At 37.7% G+C, this 27,238-nt stretch overlaps 2 protein-coding genes across 6 annotated transcripts in view; one reads left to right on the forward strand and one right to left on the reverse strand.

Annotated features, from left to right (window-relative positions):
- Positions 1–27,238, reverse strand: part of LOC149789940 (uncharacterized) — a 108,217-nt gene that overhangs the window by 74,256 nt on the left and 6,723 nt on the right. The window contains exon 1 of one of the 5 annotated variants that reach the window (XM_089972015.1): positions 9,280–12,725. The exons of 2 other annotated variants lie outside the window; for them this stretch is intronic. The gene's annotated coding sequence lies outside the window, so the exon portion shown is untranslated. Of the gene's footprint in view, positions 1–7,724; positions 8,272–9,279; positions 12,726–27,238 lie in introns of those variants that run through there. 2 more of the 5 variants (XM_089972014.1, XM_089972013.1) reach the window with 2 other exon arrangements.
- Positions 8,466–20,306, forward strand: LOC149789941 (uncharacterized). Its single transcript, XM_089972019.1, has 2 exons — positions 8,466–8,734; positions 13,587–20,306. The coding sequence occupies exon 2, from the start codon at positions 13,663–13,665 to the stop codon at positions 14,173–14,175; it is 513 nt and encodes a 170-aa protein (XP_089828145.1). The 5' UTR covers positions 8,466–8,734; positions 13,587–13,662; the 3' UTR covers positions 14,176–20,306.

The raw sequence follows: 27,238 nt of genomic DNA on the forward strand, positions 1-27,238 counted from the left end.
GGGGCTCCGTCTATAATCCTTCTAATGTTTTTGATTTTACTAGAAATCTCCCGGCGTCGTTCATAAACACGTCCAAGTTTTTTTCGTATTATTTCAACGACAGTAAATAGTCCAATGAATGCATTTGCGTCATTGTGGTACAAGTTTTCATTAATCGTATGTTGTAATCGTTTTATAAAAAAATACTCGCGGGCCAGGGTAAAACGCCCCCGTTTCGATTGTTCGTTAATAATCTCATAATCGGATAGTATTTTTTCGCTGTCGAGACCATCAGATAATTCAATTCCCTGATTTTTTAATCTTGAAATCTCGGATAATATATTATTGACGTCTTCGATATTCATTATTCTTACAGAACATCTTGTTTTTAAATAAAAAAAAATTGACCCCCCCCCCCCCGCAGTGTGTTATTTTTACAGACAATTCGTCAGCGCCATAGGCGCCGGTGACCTTGTCACGGTGACTTCGTCACTCGCTGATTTCTGTTATATATGAAAATCGAATTTTGTGTCCGGTTTTTTTTTGAGATCGCTGTTTGATATACTCGTTCTGCAACAAATCGTACTGAGGCTCTACAAATGTCAAAATATTTTCCTGCCTCATTCATCGACTGAAATATTTTTTCCTCGTGAGTTGTTGTATCAAACGATTTGACACCCCTTGCTTTCTTTGAACACTTACCAGTTTGGCCTTTTTTTACTGTTTTCACTCTGAGAGATGGCTTGCAGATTACACAGTCTGTTATCTTGAGGGCATCCATCAATATGATCAATAACGAGACTATCTTTTATCAATCCGTGGAAACATTCATAGATGATTCTGTGACAGAGATATTTTTTTCCTCCAGCACTAAATATCAAATACCCGTGATTATTTACGGTGCCAACCGGCTTCTTCAGTCTACGGTTCCTAACAACGCCGTCGGGAGATGCCTCGTAATTGACGAGCAGGGGGTGCGGCTGAAATTCCTGGTCCATTTATGTAATAATACTACTTGTCTAATTTATTATTTGGTTTAATCATAAACCTTTCAATGTAGTCTTGGGGGGTTTTGATGACGAAGTCAGCGGTGGGATCAATGACGGCGTTTTTAATTCGTTTGTCATAATAACGTTTTAACTCTCTGTATCGCTTTCCGCCACAATTGATACACAACTGCGATTTTCCTCTTACACCAACGTGGCAAACCAAGCACGGGAGGGGGCCAAGAGAACCATTACGAACGCTTTGTAAATGATACCCGCAGAATTCACCTCTACATGATTTATTGCACGGGGTTGTCGACCCAATCATCAACCATTTGCATTTATTCATTGTACTATATTGTTTCATTTAAATACTTGTTTTAATTATATGGATGAGTTCGAGAGATTAGCAGCAATTAAGCCCTGGAAAAATATTAAATTCAATCTCGATAGAGTCCTCAAGGACACACCAAAAGCGTTAATAAACGATAGAACCCTGTTGAATAAAATACGCGATTGTATCGATGAATTCAAGCGTGATGGTGCATCTCATAGTTGGTCAACATTTCGAATTGATGGCGTTGTTGATGCTACCATGAACGACAACCGCGCAGCAACGATAATATCACAACTTGACGGTAAAAAGTATTTCTTTAGAGTAAAATTAATTGTCCGGGTGGAATCAGGTGATTGGATCATACGTGATAAATTTGAACCAGTTCTCAGCGACAAGAAAACAGTCACTGTCAGCCGCGACTCCAAGCCGGGGCTGTTAACCGGAATTGACGGACCATACTATGAACGAGCGTATCCTGAAACAGCAGTTGTTTATGGAATATACCCGTTAAATAAGAAACCTGATATCGGAAAACTGAAACCAATGAAACAGTCAACGGGGATAAATTGTGTAGCAGAACGAATAATAGAGCATTTCACAAATGCGTGTCGGGGAAACAAATTAACTGATTTACGAGGTAGCAAAATTAACCAGTGGGAACTAACAGTGCGCGAGCGTGGAGCAACCATCAGCGACATAGCGAGATTAGAAACATCGCTGAGATTTCCAATAACCGTTACAACGATAACCGGTGAAGTATTATACGAATCGAAGTATAAATCAAATGGGACCCCAATCAAAATTATTGATCATAACGAACACGCATGGACGCCCGCGATCACAATATTTCCACGGGATAGAACAGTAAAGTATATCCAGGGGGAATTTTTGGGAGAGGACGGTTTTCTCGCGGAGAGGAAACTATTTGATGCTATTGCCTGCTTGTGTAAAAACGACCCTGTATCAGTGTGGTTACTTCGCAGCGCTGAAAACGATGCGAATACCTTTGATCAGTTTGTGAGACCAAACGGTGAATTATACCGCACTGAAGCGTTTCACAACAAGATGAAAAAAACCGCCATAGAATTTGAAGAGCATGATGAACAACTGCTAACAAATTGTTTTACGATTCCATCGGTTGCGGCTCATGTTGCAGCAAAGAAAAATGCGTGGAGACCAACGCGCAAGGAGTTTCTACCGGATATACAATCCAGTTGTTTGGAATACTATCACGGTGGACTATGGAACACCGAATACAGCCGCGACGCTATGATCTCGGTTGATATGGTTGCCTGTTCTCCAGCAAGTTTTCTCGGGTATGGATCCGCCGCTGAGTATTTCAAACGATTTGGACACCCCAGACATGAAATGACTCGTGTTGCTATTAATGGACCACTGCCTGATTTTGATTTAACCGGATTCGCTCGCATAGTGTCATTTGAATTCGCAGCAGGACTTCATCGCTGTTGTTATATTTGGATCGGTAGACACATGGCTGAAAAGAAGTGGCTGCCAATAGCGCTGCTACGGTATATGATTGATTGTAGCATGCTAGTTTCGTTGATTGTCAGTGACGCGATTATATCATACCGGGTGCAGACTGAAGTCTGGTTACCAGAACCGGAGCGTCTAGATAGCATAATTGACGAGTCCAGAAAACACATTGATGCCGACGAGGAATATATCATCGAATGGTCCAGGAGGGTATTCAACCAACGAAACAGAGAGGCAAAAGATCTCGGTAGAAGAATAATCGGTAAGTTCACACAGGGTGGAAAAAACTACGACTACAAACGATATTGCTCACGGCTGATTATAGACGACGCAGAATATGATTTTGTAATCAAGGACGCAGTGGCGAAAAATAGATACGTGAACTGTGAAGCAGCTTTCTTGTCCAATGGAACAAAGTTGGGTACAGTTGTTACCTACAGCGACGGAGACAGCCCCGCATACCCGCATTTGAGGGCGTCTATGCTGGGTTATGCCGCTATCAATTTATTCTCGATGATAAATAGATTCCCCGACACCGCGGTTAGAGTAGCCGTTGATTCGTTTTATACTGACGCGAAGTATAGGGGAAACATAGCCGAGTTTACTAGTCCGGACGAGAGCTGGGGTACATGGAGAATTAAAAACGAAATACGACGCGATTATTCCCCGTCAGCAGATGTCACCGTTGAAAACAATTACTTACGCGGTGATAAATTGTCAGAATGGTCTAATGCACCACCGTGTTCTGATCCAATTTGCAGACACAACACGGTTTATTTAAGCGGCTGTGGCGGGTCAGGAAAGACGACTAGGGCAATTGAATTATTTCGAACGCGGGCAAGTATAATCGTGCTTACACCGACCCATAGACTAGCGCGAGAGATAAAACAACGAAATGTTGACGCCGTTACTTATCACAGCTTTTTTCGATACAGCGGTGGTGAGTGGACTCCTGATCGAATGGGTGAAAAATTTATTCCTGACGTTATCATCTGGGATGAGATATGTACTGTTTCGTTAGATGTTTTACAAATGTTTCTTGATTGGTTGCTGCGCGCGAATACAGCGGTGATCATGTGTGGGGACCATGGCCAACCACCACCATTTGTCGGCGAGGGTCCACATGATTGGTTAAGCGGGTTCGTGGACTATTATGAAGAAACCGATACTGATTACCGGGCACTTGATGAACAACTGCGCGAGGTTAAAAAACTAATCAGATTACAGCCGGATAGAGTTCAGTGTGAAATAATCCGCGAGGTGATTCCGGAAACGCCGTTAAATGAATTCTGGGAAACATGGAGACCAAATGATTTGATTGTAGCGAGTAGAAAGATAGTCAGGGATACACTTCAGAGGAAGTTGTTTACGTTGCATAAGGAAAAGTTTCCAACGCGTCCAGTGCCGCTGTGTTATAGACCCGCGGATACACGGCGGCAGAACATTGAAGTTGAAATCCCGGGCCCAACGGCGTCAGGGACAAAAAAACAAATTCTCGTGCTGAATGATATCGTGCTCGTTGATATCAGCGTCGTCGAGGACGCGCTACGTGCTGATAAATCCCCGTGGACGCTAGGATACGCAACAACAATACATTCCTCGCAGGGACTGACTATCACGGACACAATTGTTTGGATGGTTGATAATCGCATCGAATGGTCTAATCTAGTCTATCTTGCAGTGTCCAGAGTACGGAGGATAAATCAACTTCGAAGAATTGTTATTGACGGAGCCAGTGACGGAGTCACCGACGGAGTCACCGACGAAGCCGGCGACGGAGTCAGTAACGGAGTCACCATCGATGCAAGCGTCATTGATAGAAAACTCTCGGGTTACCGCCAACAGGATAAAAAAAAAAAAACAGCGGCGTTTTGATATTGATGCCGAATTAATAATTGCGTTACGGCAGCAACAGAATAATCACTGCGCGAGTTGTAATTGTATAATGAGTTGGCGCTATTCGGATAAAGACGCTCGCCAATTTACCGTGGACAGGATCGATAACAGTCTCGGTCATGTCAAAAACAATGTGAGGTTGACCTGTCTTGAGTGCAATAGACGCAACGGCGCTAGTTAAGACCACGCGGGGGTAATTGAGTATCGTCAGGTATCACTTGTAGTTGCTCGCGTGTAAATCCGCGCTGAGGAGCAGTTGAATCCAGTCTATAGATCGGTGGCCTACCAGTTGATCGTGTTATCGTTGATATGTTATGTGTGGTAACACTCCAAATACGATCAGTAGCCCTTTTTTTACCGCCTTCAAGTTCTCCTGGTTCATACAGATATCTAACAGTGACATCGCCGAGAATCGGCTTGGAAACGCTATTTATTTTTGATTTTCCGGGTATATACTCGTATTTAATCGCGTCGCTGGGCTTCATGTTGATTGCTCGGGTAATCTCGTTATTTAACGCTGCAATTACGCCTGGTAACCTTTTGACCCATTCACGAGATCGTTTTTCTTGGATGAATTCCTTCGCGTACTGATATCCAAATAACCGTTCAGCAAGAGTCCGATTGAATCGTTCAACAATTGCCTGATCACGATGTAGCGCAGTATGACCTCGCCGTACCGCGACGCTATGATGTTTCAGCGTTGATAAAACAGCGCCGCGAAATTCACTACCAGGATCAACTTGTAATAGATTTGGCCAGTGCAGAGGACCTCTTCGATAAATCCGCTCAAACGCAGCGGCTACTTCAGTTGCTGACTTTGTTTTTAACGGCTCCGCTTGTTTGTATCGACTCGCAACATCAACTACGGCTAGCGCGTATTTGTAACCGTTGTCATGCGGAAGAAATAGTATATCAGCCTGATGAACTTCATTAGGTACGCTGACATCAAAGCGCGAGAAGTTGATTTGTTTAGGCGGTGGTAGATAGATTTGCCATATAGCCTGTTTGGATAACCAATTAGCCGCAGTGGCCCTTGTTACCTTTGCAGCGCTTGCGAGTTTACCAATTGCGGCCTTCCCCTTCCAGTATCCTCTCGGAGAATAATAGATGGATTCCATGTTGTTATTAATTACCAGCGCCAATCATTAATTTACCTTTCATAGCCGATTTTACCAACCATGAGGCCAATTTTTCTTTGAAGGATTTATCAGGAATAGCATTTAGCGCGTGAATTAATTTTACATCCGCGATATGACGCTGTTGCAGATCGCTACTTTTGTAGGCAACATCATGCGCATGACACGCCTTATCGATAGCGTTTATTGGGTACTCACCGGGTTTGGGCTGATTTTGATCATCGAGTCTGATATCTAATCGTGTTCCGGGGCCACAGTAGCTATATCCTGGGAGGTGTTTTTCTCCTGGATACTTTGCCCACGGGGTTCCGGGGAGTTTTGATAACTTGGCTGCAATATCACCTCCTCGCTTTTTTTTAAAACATCCCCGGGTTTAATAGAAATAAATCTAAATTTCTTTGTACCGCATTGTACACACTTACCAGTAAGCGCCGATCTATTATTTCTTGTTGTAGCGGTTGTCATATCATTTGTGCCAGTACGCACTCTACACTTCACACAATATAGATCCATAATTTATGTATAGAGATATGAATATAATTGATTTTTCGGCGACAAAAACAAGAGAACCAGTTAAGCATGTTGCAGCGTTACCAAACTCGAACCGGATGATTATCATCGGGCCATCTGGATCAGGTAAGACGCAATTGTTACTCAACTTAATAATGAGATGGATGAAGTGGGATAAGTTGTATTTAGTTGCTCCTAGCGTAGATGATCAACGATGCTACGAGGTGTTGAAAGATTTCAACGAGAATGCATCAGCGATCGCTAAAAAAAATGTTATTGAGTTTATTACGGATATCAATGATGCACCGTGTATTGATGATATTGATGGCGACGTTAACAATCTAGTCGTGTATGATGATGTTATGTTAGACAATCAAAAAAACCCAGCTAGGATATTTTCCAGAGGCAGGCATAAAAACACTGACGCGATATATGTCACTCAACGATACACTCAGATTCCAAAAGTAATTAGAGACAACTGTAATATTCTTGCTGTGTTCAACGGCGTTGATACACACACGCTACGAAATATTTGGCAGACATGGTGCGGCGGTGACATGGACTTTAATGTTTTTCGAAACTTTTTTAGTCATGCTCAGTCGACCCCACATGGATTTGTAACGATAAATTTACATGACCCTCGGACACGATATCGTATCGGACTCGACCAAATATTCGGTTAGTTGTAAATAACCACTTAGCAGCAGGGGGGCGATGACATCGACGCGGTCGTCGATGTGTTTAGGACGCTGGGGATCGACGCGCAGAAGGCATTAATTAAACCAAATGACGATTGGACGATCCCCCGACGACGACGTCGTTTTTTTTTTACCAGGCGCTGACGACACCGGATCCGCTAAGTGCAGAAAGTATTAATTAAGCCAAATGACGATTGGACAAAATGTCGGATTCGCCCCCCCCCCCCCCCCCCCCGCTGCTTATACAGCAATGACATAACCAAGTTTCAAAAGCATGGTATGAATATTCATGAGAAATCTATGGAGTTATATATCTGCTCCTTTCACAAAGACTGGTGATAAATTCAATGTATCATTTATTGATACTCAGCAAATGCAATGTAGTGATTTTATTATAGAGGGGATGGGAATAGCTTTTCACTTTTATGACATCAATCATTTTAAACATAAACATATTCATCAGGAAAAAACGGGGTATAATGCATAAAGGGTAGTTTCTGTTATCAGAACTATTGGTATAATCACAGAAACAGAAGCTGTCTCCATTAAGCAAAAGTGACTTCAAGAACTACTAAATAAGTGGGGCTTTTTGTTCCATAACATCGCATAAAATGCTATCACATTATTAATTTAAAAATGATATTCATGAAGAAATGTGCCTTTTACAAAATCATCTTATATTACGTACCTAGTAGGCAGCTGTCATACTGAAATACATGTCCTCCAATTTAATGTTTAAACACATGATATACCGTTATGCCTCTACGCATCCTCCAATCAGCTGATTTCAGAGTCACACATTGTTATTGTAGTAATGCTCATATATTTTGGCTCTTGAGATGACCCCTGATAAATCTAAATGCTCGCTCCCCTTTTTCCTTTTTTTTTACAGCAGTGCAAGAGTGTCAAATAAAAGTACTTGCTCAAGAAGTCAAAGTCTGCATCCATATATTCGGGTATGGTTGTCATTACAGACATTGTCTCCAGTTATTGTATGAATTTCGTTCATTTCAAATCACAGGATATGTCATCAACTTGCATGGTCACCAATGGCAAGGTCGTTTTGGATTGGGTGACTGACTGGAATGCACGCAATTCCATGCTTCGTTTACCACAATATTTGCACATGCTTGCTATCTAGCTATTCAGATTGAGTTTAAAATTTCCCCAAAATGTGCCGCGGTTTCGATAACACTTGCTGACTTCCCAGTGACGTGGACATTCGTATAATACACTATTTGGATACCTAGTGCATCGTAGATGTATAACCCATTACCGGAATGTTAACTAAACGTTGATTGGTTAATAGATACAAAGATTACACATCTTTGATTATCATAACCAACGAGAGGGCTGTTTACTCAATATCTTGATAAAAGTCTGAAACATAATATGTTAAATTTAGACACACCGGAAGGAGCTTTTCTGCACTTTAAGAAATGTGTGTAGTTAAGATAAACAAAGATCGATTCAGGTTGAGATGTGAGCGAATTTGTAGAGTTTAATGGTAGCGATATTGAAGAATTCAGTGGATCGATCTTAGAAAGTGGATCAGTTATTGATGTTAATCCAGTTTCAACAGCAGATGCACAAAAGTAACAAAACTTAACAGACCTTCGGGCAAAAGGTCACTTATTGATTTAAACAGAAAAAAGACAAGTCGCCCAGCCAGACGGAACCATGCATAAAGGAAAATGAGTATGAACCTAGAAATATATGCTGGATTAGCCATTATAACAAAAGATAAGGAAACTAACATAAAACAAAGAAAAATTGATTCAAAATTATGTTTTCCAAATTATTTTTATTTTTGTACATAAAATACCCTATCATCAGATAATGGACAGGGATAAACATACATTAGTTTTTGAAAACATCAGGGGGCATCCGTGAAGCTTTATGTGCTGGGATGGGGATGTGTGGCGTCCAGAGATAAGGAACTTACAGAGCTAAAATCTGAAAAGGAAATTTCATCTACAAAATGTCATATTTATTAAATTTTGGAAACTCTAATTTCTCATTAATAAAGTAGATGAACTCTTCATGTGAATTTCGAATTTAGGTATCTGTACTTTAAAATAGTTATCTTAAGTATTAATTATCTCAGATTATTAACTATTTACAAATAGGCCATTTTGCTGTATGAAAGAGGAATTCATGAAACTGTAGAGCTGTACCTGATAAGTTATTAGACATAACATCTAACAGTACTTATTATTATTATTATTATCATTATTATTTACCACTCCGGTAGCCTAGTGGTTATAGCATCCACCTAGGATGCAAGAGGACGTGGGTTTGAACCCTGTCTAAGTCATACCAAATACTAATATAAAGATAGTACTCAAGAAGTCAAAGACTGTGTCAATATATTCGGATCAGGTTGTCATTATAGACGTTGTCTCCAGTTATTGTATGAATTTCGCTGATTTCAACCACAGGATTTGTAATCAACTCGCAAGGTCACCAACGGCAAGGTCGTTTTGGATTGGCTGACTGATTGTAATTCACATAATTCCATGCTTCGTTTACCACAATATTTGCACATGCTTGCTATCTAGCTAATGAGTCTGAGTTTAAAATTTCCCCAATGTACGTCTATCGACCTGTAAATAACTCTTCAACCCCAATGCTGCTTCTATGCGGTGTCGATAACACTTCTTTACTTCCTAGTGACGTAGTCATGCGTATAATACACTATTTGGATACTTAGTGCCTCGTAGATGTATACCCCTTTACCGGTATGTTAACTAAACGTTGATTGGTTAACATGTACAAAGATTATACATCTGTGATTATCATAACCAATGAGAGGGCTATTTTGATCAAAGTCTGAAACGTAATATGTTAAACGTAGACACACAGGAAGGGGCTTTTCCGTACTTTAAGAAATGCGTGTAGTTAAGATAAACAAAGATGGATTCAGGTTGAGACGTGAGCATATTTGTAGAGTTTAATGGTAGCGATATAGAAGAATTCAATACATCAATCTTAGAAAGTGGATCAGTTATTGATGTTAGTGCAGTTTCAACACCAGACGCAAGCGAGTTTAAATCATCCGATGAGGATGTCATAGGACCAATTGCACAATGGAGTGATGATAATCTCTGCGTTCGAGATTAATTATTTTGATTATGATGCTGAGTGAATTTATTGAAGTGATGACGTCGCCTTGTTAGAGATCGACGATTTGGAATCTGACGTTGATCCAGACCAACTAAGTAACAAGAACGATTTTTTTATAAAGTTTTTTTTTCTTCCTGTGAATGTAGCAGGTATCCAACAACCCCATTGACTGGATTGCATCCATATATTTTGGGACCCCAGAAATCATGACCATAGAGAGATTTGACAAAAGTAGGCAGATATTTTCGTGCTAATGACAGAAGCCAACCAGAACATGACAAAATTTGCCACATAAAGCCTTTCTATTACACAGTCCTAGAGAATGACTGGAAGGATATGACCCTTCAAAAACCGAGTCAATTAATGAAAGCATGATTGCGTATAAAGGAAGAATATCATTCAAACAATACCTGCTGGAATAACCCACAAAATTCTGCATAAAAGTCTGGTAAAGAACCCATCCCAAAACCAGCTATGTCCACAAATGTTATGTATATGTTGGTAAACCTAATGGTCCATAGAGAGGGAAAATGACTGTATTATGAACTAGAGTAGTGAGAGACCTTACAAGAAAATTAAAAAATATGTGTGTGTGTGTGTGTGTGTGGACAACTTGTTTTCAAGTCTTCTGTTGTTTGAAGATTTACTTCGGGATGGACTCATGGTGGCCTAGTGGTTACAGCATCCGCCTCAGATATGGTAGGTCGTAGGTTCGATCCCCAGCCGAGTCATACCAAAGACTTACAAAAATGGTACTAACAGCTGCCTTGCTTGGCGCTCAACATTAAGAGGTTAGTGTTAGGACTGGTTGGCCTGGTGTCAGGATAATGACTGGGTTGTAGTTGTTGTGGGGTTTAACGCCATTTTTCAGCACAAGATAGGCTATACATGGCGGCCAGTATTAATGGTGGAGGAAGAATGCAAGAAAACCCTGGAACGAAGCACCGACCCACAAGAAGCTACTGGAAGCTTTCTCACATACCCACATAGGCTGAATCCGGGACTCGAACCCACGCAGACAGAGGTGAGATGGCAGTGATCCATAATGGTGAGCACTTTAGACCACTCGGCCACTTGGGGCCCTGATAATGACTGGGTGGGACATCATGCTAGATGTCTGCGGCATGATGCCCCACTGCTAGACATCACTATAAACTGCCACACTACAGACATCGTAGCGATATGACTGAAAAACTCTTAAAGCTACGTTAAAAATCAAACTCACACACACTGTTGTGGTATAGTCTTAGCAACTAAAAAGGAATGCCAGAACCTTAAAAAAAAACTATTTGAAAAGCCAGGAGGACATGAAAATTAAGCAAAAACTGAAGATGGTCCGATTTGCTTTGAAAGACAAGAAAACTGCCCATATATTGTTTAATAGCATGGATCCCACATTGTACGACTCTTCACTGCTGTTATATAATTATAGTGCATTTCATTCCTATTTTATAATGGATTTATTTTGTGGGATATTCAATTTGCATTGTTTGTTATTTTTTATCCATGAGTATAGGTTATGTATAATTGCATTTTGGACTTTACCATGTCCACAGTCAAGTTCATTGTATACCTGACCAGTAACTTTACATTTTTTCTATTAGTTTGGGTTAAATATTAAGATCATTATCAAGCAAGTTAAATATGTTTATTTGGATCTGGGTCTGGGACACTGGTATTTCCCCATGAAGAACCTGTTGGACCTGATGTTTACCACATTATTTATTATAACATATTTTAGTACTAGATTTTATATATTCACTCCTTAGAATTTTATATGCAAAGAATCATTTAATCTCAGAATATCAAGCTAACATTGCACATGAGAAAAAGAAAAAAATATAAAGAAAAAAATAAATAATAATAGCAAAAATTTAAATAATAAAAACACATGCATTAACACTGTGCAACGCATATTTTTTAATTAAAAGTATCTTTATATGGGAAAGCCTAAGACAAGAATAAAGGAGTAAAGAATGTACAACAAATGCAATACCACAAAAAACACACATCATGGGGTCAAAATTAATAAAACTTAACTTTTCTTTGGGCAAAAGGTCACTTATTGATTTAAAAGGGAAAAAGACCAGGAATCCAGCCAAACACAATCTTGCATGAAGGAAAAGGAGTATGAACCTAAAAATCTATGATGGATTAGCCATATAACAAAAGATAAGGAAAGTAACATAAAACAAAGAAAAATCTTGATTCAGAATTATGTTTTCCAAATTATTTTATTTTTGTAGATACAATACACAATCATCAAATAATGGACAGGGATAAACAGCCATTATTTTAGAAGACATCGGGGGCATCCCTAAAGCTTTTTGTGCTGGGATGGGGATGTGTGGTGTCCAGATATAAGGAGCTTACAGAGCTAAAATCTGAAAAGGAAATTTCATCTACAAAATTTCATAATAATTACATTTTGGAAACTCCTAATTTCTCATTACTAAAGTAGATGAACTCTTCATGTGAATTTTGAGTTTAAGTATATGTACTTTAAACTATTTATCTTAAGTATTAAATTATCTCAGATTATTAACTATTTACAAATAGGCCATTTTGTTGTATGAAATAGGAATTCATGAAACTTTAGAAACTGTAGAGATGTACCTGATAAGTTATAATACATAACATGTAACAGTACTCATTGAACCCCGGCCAAGTCATACCAAAGACTAATATAAAGACGGTACTAACAGCTGCCTTGATAGGTGCTCAGCATTAACAGGTTTTTGTTTGGACTATCCGGCCTGGTTTCAGGATAATATGACTGATAGGGACATTATGCTACATGTCTACTGCATGATGTCCCAGTGCTAGACATTACTATAAACTGAAACACTACAGACATCAAAGTGATATGACTGCAAAATTATTAAAACTACAATAAAAATCCAAATCACGCACACACACACATTATTATTATTAATTATTTACTTTTGTATTACTATCATTATTATGTTTATGTATGTTTAGTTTAATTGCTTGTCTGTTAGTTTTAAATTTTGTATTCAGTTACATGTTATTGTAATGTAACATTGTTTACTGGATTTGACCTTGTCCACAATTGAGTTCAGTTCTGTTTGACCGTATTGGCTTTGTTTTGAATTTCTTTTTAGTTTAGGTAAACAACTAATAATAGCTTCAGGATATTCTATGTGTGTGAGCTCATTGACCAAGTTATTATTCACATAAACAAGAAGGCATAAGCATGTTGATCAGGGCAAGGATTTGGAGATCCCCAAGTGTATTTAATAGGCATTGTGTTGTAAGTAAACAAAGATCATTCGAGAAAGTTATTTTCCATTAGGTGATAGTTGTTTGTAGAAAATGCTAATGTGACCTGAGGTCAAGCAGAGAACCTGTTATCTTGTGACTGATAATTTTACTAGTTGTGCATTAACATCTCTCCCAGCAGAACTGGTCCAAGCTGGGGAAGAAGCAATGCTTTGCACCCTCACAAACATCTGCAACAAGATCTGGCAAACAGGAGTATGGCCATCACTGTGAACTCAATCACTGATCATCACCCTGCCCAAGACAGGCACATGAACAACAGTGTCAAAACCACAATCGGTCTTACAAGCCATCCATACAATGTCTTGTTGAGGATATTGCTGAACAGACTAAAGCCACAGGCTGAAAAGATCATTACTGAGGAGCAGGAAGGTTACAGAGCAGTGCGCAGCACAAGAGAGCAGATCTTCAACCTCAGGATATTGTGTGAGAAGTACCTCCAGCACCAGCAAGATCTGTACCACGTCTTTGTGGATTTCAAGAAGGAATTTGACAGGCATGCTACCTTGTGGGCAACCATGAGACTGTACAACATCAATGCCAACCTCATCACAGTAATAGAGCACCTCCTTGACAAGGCCACCAGTGCAGGGTGCTTCAACGGCAGTATGGAGTATAGAGGACTGGTTCAGAATGACAGTCGGAGTCAGACAAGGCTGTCTGCTCTCTCCCACACTATTCAACATCTTTCTGGAGAGAATCATGGCTGATGCACTTGAAAAGCATGAAGGGACAGTCAGCATCAGAGGCAGAACAGTCACTAACTTACGTTTTGCCGACGACATTGATGGACGAGCAGGAAATGAGCAAGAATTAGCTAGCTTAGTAGAGAGCCTCGACAAAACCTCTGCAGCCTACGGCATAGAAATCAGTGCAGAGAAGACCAAAATGATGACTAGCAACACCAAGGACATCAGCACTAACGTAAGAGTCCAAGGTACGAAGCTAGAACCAGTCCAAAGCTTCAAGTATTTGGGGCAAGTGTAACAGATGAAGGATTGAAGCCTGAAGTACTCTCCAGGATTGCACAGACAACAATAGCGCTGACAAAACTGAAGCCTATCTGGAACGACAAGAACATCGCACTCAGTACAAAGGTCGGATTGATGCACTCACTGGTGATCTCCATATGTCTGCGAATCATGGACCATACCATTTGACTTAGAGGAAAGGATACAGGCCACACGGATGAAATGTTTCCGAAAGACCCTCGGCGTCACATACAAAGACTGTGTCACCAATGAAGAAATACGACAATGGATCAGACAAGCCACTGGGCCTCACGATGACCTCCTGATCACAGTGAAAAAAACGTAAACTGCAGTGGTATGGGCACGTCTCACAATCATCAGGACTTGCCAAGACAATCCCGCAAGGCACTGTACAAGGAAGAAGAAAGAGAGAGGCAGACAAAGAAAGAGGTGGGAAGATAATGTTCGAGAGTGGACAGGCTTGACATTGAGTGACTCACTGTGAAGGACGTAAAATCAAGAGGAATGGAGGGAGCTGGTTGTTTGGTCTTGTGCGTTGCCCCAATAGTCTAACAGACTACAGGACTGATGATGATGCTTTAACATCTAGCACTGTAAGTTATGTTATGTTGTGACAAGTGAGGGCTGAATTTTATTTTCTTCAAAGTATTGCATTCAAGTGATTATTTTTGCTGGAAATATAAAAGTGACCTGATACAATTCAGGGATAAAGACATTCACTGGAATTTATGTTGAATTCAAACTTGGAATAATATTTCTGTGATTCAGCAAGAGACTGTTGACACATTACTTTGATGACTATAACAGCCATCATCACCTTCCAAATTTGATATCATTGGGACTTGAACTGAGTTTCATTCAGGACTTTTATTACTAGGACTTGTGTTTTTAACTCTTGGTTTATTGTTGGATTTAATTTGCAATACTATAAGTTTTTTTTCTTCTCATTTTTCACTTTGTATTCTAGGGAGATAAATTATTTGTTAAATTTTATAAAGCTTGTTGTTTTCACTCTTTTCTATTACTTATTTTAAGAACATAGACTCGTAACAGAAAATTAGGTGATCGTCCATGGGATACAAACTTTACTAAAATATTTCAGAAATTTTAATTCCCCTAGTTTTTGGAATTTTTTTAAATCCTAGGCATTATTTCACATTTTAGAAATCTTTATTGAAATCAACAAGCTTTTTACAATGACATCAAAAGTGGAGATCTTTATTTCAAATCCCACTCAGCAGCAGTTAGACTGTTTGGAAAAAGATGAACTGCTTCAACTTGACAGAAAGTATAATCTTTCTGAGGCAAAAGCTTCTTTAACGAAGCAAGATACAAAATTATTTTGGTTCAATATTTGGTGGAAACGTGCTTTGGTTTCGATCAGTAAGTATGTATCAGACTCTAACATAAAAGTAAAAGAATTAAAATAAAGATACAAAATGGAATTAGAGTTAATAAAGCTTGAACTTCAGAAAGATAAAAGTGCTCTGAAATAATTCTTGGATAAATACATTCACTGGAATTTATACTGAATTCAAACCTGGAATACTAGTTCTGTGATTCAGCAAGAGACTGTAGACATATCAGCACTTTGCTGACTATAACAAACATCATCGCCTTCCAATTTTGATCTAATCGTGAATTAAACTCAGTGTTATTCAGGACTTTTATTACTGGACTTGTGTTTTTAATTCTTCGATTCAATTTTCAATACCATAAGTTCATTTTTCTCGTTTTTCACTTTTGTATCCTAGGGAAATAAATTATTTGTTAAATTTGACAAAGCTTGTTGTTTTCACTCTTTTATGTTACTTATTTTAAGTGCATAGACTAGTAAAAATTATTATTAGCTTGGAATTATATGTCTGTGTTTATGACTGAACTTGTAAATTCCAGACAGAATACTTCTTGTAATATCTTCATTACAAAATGAATGAGAAGATACCTATTGGTAGAGTCAGTTTTGTAGCTTGAAGTTCTGGAAAGTCAGAAAATAATTTTCAAGATCAGAGAGGTCATAACAAAAAGACATACTAAAACAGACTATACTGGAAGTAACACTAGAGTTTTGTTTCAAATTGCCATTCAGATGCAAAACAAGTGTCATTCAAAGGACTGCTGCTTTTCTGACCCAAAGCAATTGACAGGAAACAAAGATAATATCATCTGACAACCATACTGGATTTAAAATTGGCAACAGTTTTATTTAGCACCAACTAAATATCATAAGACATCTTTTAGTGTAAACCCATGTCATTGTTACTTTCAATTAAGGAGTGCGTGTGTGATTTGGATTTTTAACATAGCTTTAACAATTTGTCAGTCATATCGCTATGATGTCTGCAGTGTGGCAATTTATAGAAGTGTCTAGCACTGGGACATCATGTCGCAGACATGTAGCATCATATTCCACCTAGTCACATTATCCTGACACCAGGCTGACCAGTCCTAATACTAATCACTTAATGCTGAGCACCAAGCGAGGCAGCTGTAGGTACCAGTTTTGTAAGTCTTTGGTATGACTCGGCCGGGGATCAAACTCATGACTTCCCACATCCGAGGTGGATGCTCTAACCACTAGACCACCGGAGCGGTCACAATTAAGGAATAGAAAGATTTTGAAGATGGCTGTCTAGGCAACCATATTGGAGATCTCTCCTGTTTCACTTTTATTTAGAACCAAACATACATCATAAGAAGTCTTCAAGCAAAAATCCCAAGTTAATAATTTCCATCCATTCATGAAGAGTAGAAATAAAATTTTCAAAATGGCCACCTAGATATATTGGTTGTCATTACTGACTAAATGGTGGTATTGTGTATGTATGCAATGTCTTTTGGCATTACAATGCTTTTAACTCGGCTTTGAAGTCCTAAGTTTGTTTCAGTGACTTCAAACAAGGTATCATTCCATTAATACTTGACTCCATTTGTTGGTTACAAGACTTCAGTCATTACACAGACTTGGCAAAATTACTAAACCATGTCTAAATACAATTGTGAACATGTTTTATTGGCTAAATTACTAAACCATGTCTAAATACACTTTTGTACATGTTTCATTGGCTAAAACATTACGCAAACTTCTCAGAAAGGATATCTGATTAAGTATCATAACTTTTTTGTACACTAGCAACACAAATGCAATATTTGTTTGACATAATGCAAAATGTCTTGTGGTACATGTCATGTGGACTAGAACAGCACTGTGAAGTGTACCGGGTTAAAAAAAAAAAACTCTTACTATACTTTCATCCTGAAATTTAGAAATATTAAACTCGAGTGATGACTTAATATGCCCAAACCAGCAGTTATTAGTATCTTTGAGCTGTTAAAAAATTTGCTGCATGTGTTTTGTGGGGTCCTCCTATTAACGGTAGGACTATCATAGCTGTCTGTACACATTAAACATGGGTTAAATTATTTTTGTCAATTACAATTAGGACGTGCTTGCAGGTGTCAGTCACAGTTACAATTTCAATTACTGAAAGTTATGATGGTTCAATACCAAGTACACCATACTGGTGATATTCAGTTACAATTAAAGTATTTGTAATTGAACCAAATTCTGAATCCCAAAGTATACCAAGTAATATCATATCCAGTTTTCTTATCTAAAATTAGCTTTATTGTTTATTCTATATTAACTCCTATATTATTAGTCTAACACCTGGCAGTCAAGATAAATATGTATTTTTTCTCAATTTTTATAATTCGTTTGGATTTAAAAAAAAGATATTTAAGTTTACTTTTGTAATTGACGTATAATTCAGCAATTACACAATTCTAGACCTAAATTACAATTATAGTTTAACCATATAGTCAGCATTTAGGATGCTTACAGCAGTATTACGTGGGGGGGGGGTCGCTATGTGATGAGCATGTTTTTAAGAACAATCAGCAATGAAATTCGTTGGCAGTGAATGCATCCAGCTCTAGTGTTATAAATAACTGTATCTGTTATATAATTATGGTTATGTTTATTGTTTTGAGCCTACGGTTTGTAATTGTTTTCCTCGCTGTTACTTCTTAGTCTAATGTGGTGTTTGACTTTAGTCTAATGCGGTGATCTCGTTTGGGTTCACTTCCGGGTGATCACTAGATTTTGATTCGCGCCTCCAAAAAAGGTTTTGTAGCGGGCTTTATTTTTATATTTCTCCGCATAGAAATCGCGCTCCATGTGAGGTAATTATTATTTAATGAATATTTATTAAGTTATTGAAAAACTTAAGTTGTTCTTCATTGAATATTCTTATTTTCTTAAATTCCGTAGTAGAGGTAAGATTTTTCGCGGTTGTTTTTCCGCAGAATTCCTTATGCCTTTCGTAGGGTATATAAGCTAGAAGCTTGGCGGAATTGGGAGGATGGCCTAAAATTTATCTTAAGGAAGCATCCCCGTTTTATATCAGAAAGCAAAAATTACAGGTAAATATATTAAATTTACTAGCATTTCAACTTGTACTCCATAAAACTGATTTGATTATAGTCTATTTCAGTTAAGGTAAAGGGAAGTAACAAGTAAATTCACTGCATGTAAATGATTCTCTAATAAGTTACCGGCGGGAATTTGATTCAAATCCAGCGATATGAATGTACGTCTCCAAAATTTAGCATTAGAATAAAAGTGCACCTATGGTAGGATATGAAAAAACTTACATAGGTTTTAAATAAGGAAATATTTTAAAAGTAATTTTAGAAAACTGAAAATCATTGAAAGAGATTTCCATGAAGATGATGCAGACAAGGTCTCGTACCCATCAATGAAATAGGCCATGTGAAACAAGTTCTGAAAGAGTAAACTGGATGATCAATGGCACAAGTACAATTATGGTGGATACAAGAAGTTGCAGATAAAACCATTTTGCTCAAAGTACAGTTGACGTTGGTAACAATCCTACTTTACAAGCTACAGCTATAATGGACACTGTGATGCCTGCTGGGGAATGTGTATTGGGTCATCATAGCAGTCTATCAAATCCAAGAGCATCAGTATATTGGAGTATTAGTGATACTGGTGTTATACCTAGAGTTAGAGATGCAGAAAATGTTGAGGCTTTCTTGAGAAATTGTATATGGAACCAGTTTTCCAGGATTTGGACTTACTTAGCCAGAGCTATGAAAGCGAAGGAAAAGAAGGTATCCAAGTTAGAAAACACTTTTATGGTTGTAGCAGATAGCTGCAAGCAGCTTTGTAGAGAATTAATGCTGATGAACAAGAATGCGTGAACATGTTGACCAGGGTCAGGATTTTGGAGATCCCCAAGTGATTTTAATAGGTTATTGTATTGTAAGAAAACAGGCTCATTAGATCATGCTAGAAAGTTATTTTCCACTGAGTATTGGTAACAAATTATGGTTGTTTTTAGAAAATACTAAATTTGTGACCTGAGGTCAAACGGAACTATATTATCTTGTGACTGTCAGGATTTTACCAGTTGTGTTTTAATATCTAGCACTTTAAGTTATATTATGTCGTAACCAGTTTGGGCTGAATTTTATTTTATTCAAATTACTGAATTCAAGTGATTATTTTCTCTGGAAATACAAAAGCGCTCTTACAAAATTCTTGGATAAAGACATTCATTGGAATTTAAACTGAATTCAAACCTGGAATACTATTTATGTGATTCAACAAAAGACTGTTGACACATAAGTACTTTGCAGGCAAAAACATACACGTCATCGCCTTTAATTTTAAATCTCTTCGGGACTTGAACTGGGTTTTAGTCAGAACATTTTATTACTAGGAATTGTGTCTTGAATTCTTGGATCATTTTTGGATTTAATTTGCAATACTGCAATACACATTTTTTACTTTGTACTCTACGGAAATAAATTATTTTTAAAATTTTACTAAGCTTGTTGTCTTCACTCTTTTCTGTTACTTATTTTAAGAGCATAGATTTGTAACACTAAATCTACCATAAAGGTGGATGTTGTCAATTCTTTCTTATCATGAGTCTCACTGAAAAAAAGAGCTGTGATTGGCACTGCTGAAAAAGTTTCACCTAGATCGTTCGTAAAGGTGTTAACTCTAGAATAAGATGAAAATGAGAAAGGGAATGACATTGCCACCAGATGTGTCAAGCTAATGGAGAAAAACTTTACAAATACAGTAACACCAAGCAAGCTTCCAGATTTTATAAAGTATACTTGTAAAGAATGGAAACCTCTAACCAGGAAAGCAAAGCAAGCTCAATAAAGTAAACAGAAGAAAATCATAGAAAAATATATACATGAACATTTGAAAGCCATTTTTATAGAATCATCGGATGGGAATAAGTTTCTGCAACAGAAATAATTAGCAAAACAACTCACTGATTTCCAAGATGTTTTCTCTCAAGATGAGAATGATCCGGGACTTAACTAATTTTGCAGAACACACGACTGACACAGGGAATATGTGAAGGGGCAAATTTTTGGCGATCTAAGCAGTACCGGATTTACCATTGTGCTTAGGTGTGCTTAAGCACAGGGCCCCGTTGGCCAAGGGACCCCATCATCCTGGCTAAAAAAAAAATATTTGCGATGAATTTTTCAAATGTTTTTCAAAAGTCAAAACGTCCTAAACTTCCTGAGTATGTATGCCCAAGCAAAGGGCCTCATAACTTAACTAGCACAGGGCCTCATTTGTCCTAAATCCGGCACTGGATCTAAGAAGAATACATTAGTTGAGGCCAGAGAAAAAATTAATTAGATTTATGGAGACATGCGCGTATCAAATCGTCGCACTGCCCTGAACGGTAATGTCTTTTAGAGGGAGAATTTTATTCTTAGTTAAGCATTTGTCTATACAGCAGCCCGACGGACATTTAGGGACACGGTAAGCTTTATTTTCATGGTAAAGTTGTCACAATTGAAAAATCGCAGAAACTGTTACTCAAACTACCAGGTCAAGCTGACCCCGACTTTGGCGCCTCTGAAAAAGGCGGCAGAGATATTTGATTCTGATTGGTTACGCTAAATAAGGGGCGTGTTTGTCACGCAAAATTTGCTAGGTTTTAATATCGCCACATCGAACATTTTAATCAGTCTAAGCTTTTCCTGCAAGAGGAAACGCCAGAGGAGGACTCCGGGAGGAATTTGCAAGAAATTCCCTCGTAAAAACTGTTGTCGAAAGGGGACTGTTGTCGAAACAAACCGACGAATTAATTTGGCGATTAGAGGGAGGAACTTTGAAAGCAAAGGTAGTGTGACAATTCCATGTAATTTGTTGATGCCATATATAATGCTTTGCTGAATTTATTTACTTGTATTTGCATGAATGTTTTTTTCTACATTTGTACATCAGTTTGTTTTATGAAGTATAACTGGGTTGAGTCTATGCATAGGAAGTCGTACATTAATCTTTAGATAAGTTTGACGAATTGTTTGAATTTTGTCGTCTTGTTTGCATAAAAATTAGGTTCTAAGAATTTAATGCATTACATTACTTAATATGATTACGAGAATCCGTGTGAATTCACCGAATTTAGAAGATTTCACATATGATTAAGAGTAAGTGTGTATTGACTGAAATGATGTAGTAATTGATATAATGTATCTAATTTATTCGCTTGTGTAAATTGAGGCAGGCTCAAAACCGCTCTCCTCGTGTGGTGTGTTAATGTGTGATGTTACTGCATGACGAATTAGTCATTTGACTAACTAGGGTCATTATAAGGCTTGGAGTCGATTGATAGCCTTGGCATCTGTTTAGCACCGATATGAAGAGCTGATAACGAGGAGGGGATAATGCAAAATCCCCTGTATCATAAATAACGGGAAATTTAGGTTGTCTCTATATTTATTTAGAAGGGAGAAAATAGCTCCTGAGACATATAATCCTGTGATGTAATCCTGCGATGTATCAATTCTGAGACGTATACTGAGAAGTATAGAGAAGTGTAGTGGGACGTACAATCCTGCGACGTATCAATTCTGAGACGTATTCTGAGAGTATCCTGAGACGGATTGTGAAAAGTAACATCCCGAGATCCAGGGGTCTGAACAGCTACAGTGGAAGTAGAGCGAACCGAAGAAACAGGTTATGCAATCGTACAAGACGTTGACTTCGATTGTTCACTCGATCTTATGATGAACTCAATCTATCAGTAAACAGATCAGCTACCTTATTTAAATATATTTGTGTTTAATTTTCTTTACCGTAATGCGGCGAAAGTTTTATTTCTAAAAGCAGAGGATATTCCTGATGTAATGAATTCTCACAGTTGATTTATGTAATTGATTAAATTGTTTTTTTACATGTACGGGGGCTCGTTGTGGTTTGTTCTATATATCTGCTCAGATCTCTATCTATTTCACCTATACGTTTCACCACTTATATTTATATTTACTCGAACCGGGCAATAACATCGAAAGCGGTCAACCTCTAGATAACAAAAACCACATTAAGCGGGATACCCACCCAGCAAGCACCCTTACAGAATATAAAACCCGTAAAGTAGCCCTTCATATGTGTACCACTTGAATTTGCAAAGGAAGAGAAAGAAGTTATAGATAAACTGAAAGCACAAGGTGCAATTAGATAATCCAGCTCTCCATAAGCAACTCTAATAGTGTTGTTCAGAAAGAAAAATGTTAGTGTCCATCCATGTGCAGACTACAGGAAACTAAATGCTGTGACAAAAGTGGATGCTTTCTCTATGCCAAGAGTGAATGAATGCCTTGATGCAGTTAGAGGTGCAGATTTTTCAGTATGTTAGATCTTACATCAAATGCCAGTTTAGGGACAAAGATATCTCTAAGACTGCGGTTGTGACCAAGCATGGTTTATTTGAACTTACAGTTATGTTACTGGGTTTGACCAACAGTCCTGCAACTTTTCAATGAGTGGTAGAGTTTGCATTGAAAGGATTAAAGTATTTTTCTTGTATCATCTATTTGGATGACATCATAGTGTATGGAACTACTTTTTGTGAACACATGCAAAGACTCAAAGCCGTAATGCAGCATATACAGATGTACACTTTGAAGCTGAGACCTAATGTTGCAGAAATACTCCAACGGAAGGATCCAGAAAATGTGACTGAAACTCCATCCATTCCTAGGTACCTGTTCTTACTACAGACACTTTATTTGAGATTTGTCAAAGATAGCCAAGCCATTGTTTGACTTAACCAAGAATGACAGCCCATTGGGATGGACACAATAATGCCAAGTAACTTTCAATCGGTTGCAAGGGGTTTTGTCAGGTTTGGAGGTCATGGCTTTTCCAAGAGATGAAGGAACTTTTATCCTTGATACACGCGCACGTGATGCTGGAATGTGCAGCCTTGTCCCAGATTAAGAATGGTCAAGAAAGTGTCATCACTTATGAAAGTCGATCAAAAAAGAAGTCTGAATAAAACTGCTGTGTTACAGGTAAAGAGTTGCTGGCCTTGCGGTAGAAAAGAAGTCTGAATAAAACTGCTGTGTTACATGTAAGGAGTTGCTGGCCTTGCGGTAGAAGAGTGAGCCATGTTCCAGCTCTAGCTCAGGGACAACATTATCATCATGTTCAAATAAAATGATGGACAAGGTGGGCAATATCATCACTGGCCTTAGCAGGGCAATGGGTGTGGTCGTATATGCTTTAAGAGATGGGATACAATATTCATACAAGGTGTCTCGATTAGTGACATTAGTTCAAAGGAAGCAAACAAAAATATTTAATGAAATGAAGGCAACCATGAAATAGTTGTTACAGGTCAAGGAGAAATCATGTGAGGGTGATGGAGTGATAGATTGGAAAAACCTGGTGGAGAACAGATTAAAAAGCAAAGAAGGTGGGAGGAGAGGAGAAATAGTAGATGACAGAGATTAGAAGAAGAGGAGAGATGAAAGTTAACATCATGCACATTAAATTAGCATCACAATATTACATATACAAAGAGAGGCTGAGAATGATTTGTTTTTGTTGTATCATATCTGACTGGGTCTTATACTAAAATTCATCGGATTTTAAGTATTGGAATCGTTATTAACCTGAACTGTGTTGAAAATCACAACCCTAATGATTCTGACATAGAGCGATATTGAAATTTATATATAAACAAACTTTAAAGAGCATTTATTTAGGGCCTTTGCACAGTAACTGAATTAAAAATTTCCATGTAATATATCCAACGACAATGATTAATCAAATATATTTTGTTTTAAATGTTTTAATTCATGTGCACAAGGTTATTTTCCATTAACACGATATTTAAACTCTCTATGCATTTTGGATGATGATATTCAATGTCAAGTTCATTTCTTTGATCAGTGGAATAGTAAAATGTGTTCATATTGTACACATTGGTTCAGTTTATGTTGGAAGTTATATGCTCAGTTTCTTTTCATATGGTTACAGTTATCACACTATTAATATAACTATTGCATATTATCTGTTGATGGTTGATACTGATTGACCGTTTCATTTAACTGCAGTATTAGCTTATTGACAGTTTGTGTTCTTGTTGTTATGGTTCATGGATATATAAGCATTTACATTTGTTGTATAAAGTGATCAACATATTTTACATGGCTACAGTTATATTTACGCATGATTTGAGCTCTCAAGACACAGTCGATATTATGGATAACTTTCTCTTATTGTTGATATTTTATAGATGCTGACTTATTTCTTGAAGACTCAAAATTGTTTCTGTTTGTGATGTTCTCATTATGTATAGACTAGAATAAATTATACATAAGTTTAAAAGGTTATTTTTCTAACCAGGGCATAAATGCTGTATTGTAATTTTGTTATGTTTGTGAGGACACTTCACATTAAGGAGAGGGTAACATAAGGATTTAGCATTTATAGCAGTGTTACATCTGTTGTGGGGAGGGGTCCCGTCAATATGTGATGAGCATGTTTTAAAACAATCAGCAATGAAATTTCATTAGCAGTGTATGCAACCAACTCTATAATACCTGTATCTGTTATATAATTTTCTTACTGTCCATTGTTTTGAGCCTGCAATTGGCAATTGTTTTTGTTCTACTGTTACTTCTTAGTCTAATGAAGTGTTTGACCTCATGCAAAGACATCGCTTGGGTTCACTTCCGGGTCATCCCTAGTTTTTGATTCGCAATTCCAAAATTTCTTAAGTTTTATAGAAGGCTTTGTTTTTATTTTTCTCCACAAAGAAATTGTGTTCCATGTAATTTAATTATTATTTAATGAACATTTATTAACTTGCCGTACAAGGTACATTGTTTTTCATTATAAGCATACAACTTTAATTTTCATATAGCAAAGTTAACTGCCCGTTTGAAAGTGATATGAAATTTTCGTTATATTTTTTCAGCTGGTCTAATTGAGATCGGAGTTAATAAGCAAAAGTTTTATTTTGTCTGTTTTACTATGATATTCACCCCTGTGCCATTAGAATCAAATAAGATGATAGTTTAAATTATCTTTAATTCTTAAGCATATTGTTTAATTACATATTTACATCTGCTATTCTTGAGTTTGATTACATTCTTTTTGCAGTAAAACTGAGGAACCTAAAATCAGAGTTTGGTTATTCAATTAATTTTAACATGTCTATACACACATGCATTCACTTGATTGAACTACAGTTACATATAACTACATACATCCACAATGCTGACAGTCACTTATGCACGTTCTACCAAAGGACATCACAGTATTGGTGATTTGCAAATACAGTGTAATTGTAATTAATTACTCATTTACACCAATTACACTGTGATTGAACCCAAGTCTGCTACACACATACATAATTCTGGTTCCTGTGTTCTTGGGAATATATGTTACCTCTATGTATACCTGCTATAAAAGTGTGAGACTGGGCTAATGGATATTGATTGGATATCAGTATGTGCATTTTGCTGTGCAGGAACATGATAAACAAATGAAAGATGCACAGTGATAGTGAGATAGCGGGTTCTCATATTCTTGATTTCATTCGCTGTATAGCCATGTTGGTATTTGTTGTAGGGTTTAACGCCACTTTTCAGCAGAATATAGCTTATACATGGCAGCCAGTATAAATGGTGGAGGAAGAACGAGGGAAACCCTGGAAAGAACCACCAACCCACGAGAAGCTACTGGCAAGCTTTCTTATGTACCCACATTGGGCGAGCCCAAGACTCTAGCACACGCAGAGTTAATGGTGAGCGCTTTAGACCACTATGACACTCGGGGCCCTGTTTAGCCACATAATCTGTTCCACAATTTACCACTCTCATGGAGCCATGGGAAGCTGAGTGGTCTAATGTTCTCACCTTTACAGATCACTCACACATATCACCTCTGCATGAATTGGTTTCGGCTCAGTCAATTTAGGGTGTTGAAAAGTTTCTTGGTAGCGTGCCATGTTATTCCTCCATCAAGTATACTGCCCACCACGTATATGCTATTATTACTGAAAAAAATAGTGTTAAAACCCACAAGCCAAACCAATCATGTCTTCCTCTAACCCGAACCCCCAGGTCCTTGACTAGGTTTCCTGGCTAATGGCTTATATGTAACATGGAACAGATACCACTCACCATGCAGTTATGTTACAAAACAGGTTAGCATGAAACACAGGGTGATCAAAAGCCAAAGGGTGCATAAGAAAGCAAAAAGCATGCATGTTGTAAAATGCATATAATTAGTATGGTTTTTATTTTTGATGAATAAAATGGTTAAAAAATGAATCTGTTGCAAACAAAACCCTATCTACAATATACATTGTGATCTGCTAACTACATGTACAAACAATGATATATTCAACAAAAAAATACGCACTTATTTTTTCATAAAGCAAAACGAATGCATTTTTTTATGCATCAACAAGTAAAT

Source organism: Sinohyriopsis cumingii, chromosome 10 (genome assembly GCF_028554795.1).
Source record: "Sinohyriopsis cumingii isolate HCF-2022 chromosome 10, ASM2855479v2, whole genome shotgun sequence".
NCBI lineage: Eukaryota > Metazoa > Mollusca > Bivalvia > Unionida > Unionidae > Sinohyriopsis > Sinohyriopsis cumingii.

Excerpts from the sequence above, each read along its gene's own strand:
- LOC149789941 (XM_089972019.1), top strand. The coding sequence starts at position 13,663 with ATGGCCATCACTGTGAACTCAATCACTGATCATCACCCTGCCCAAGAC.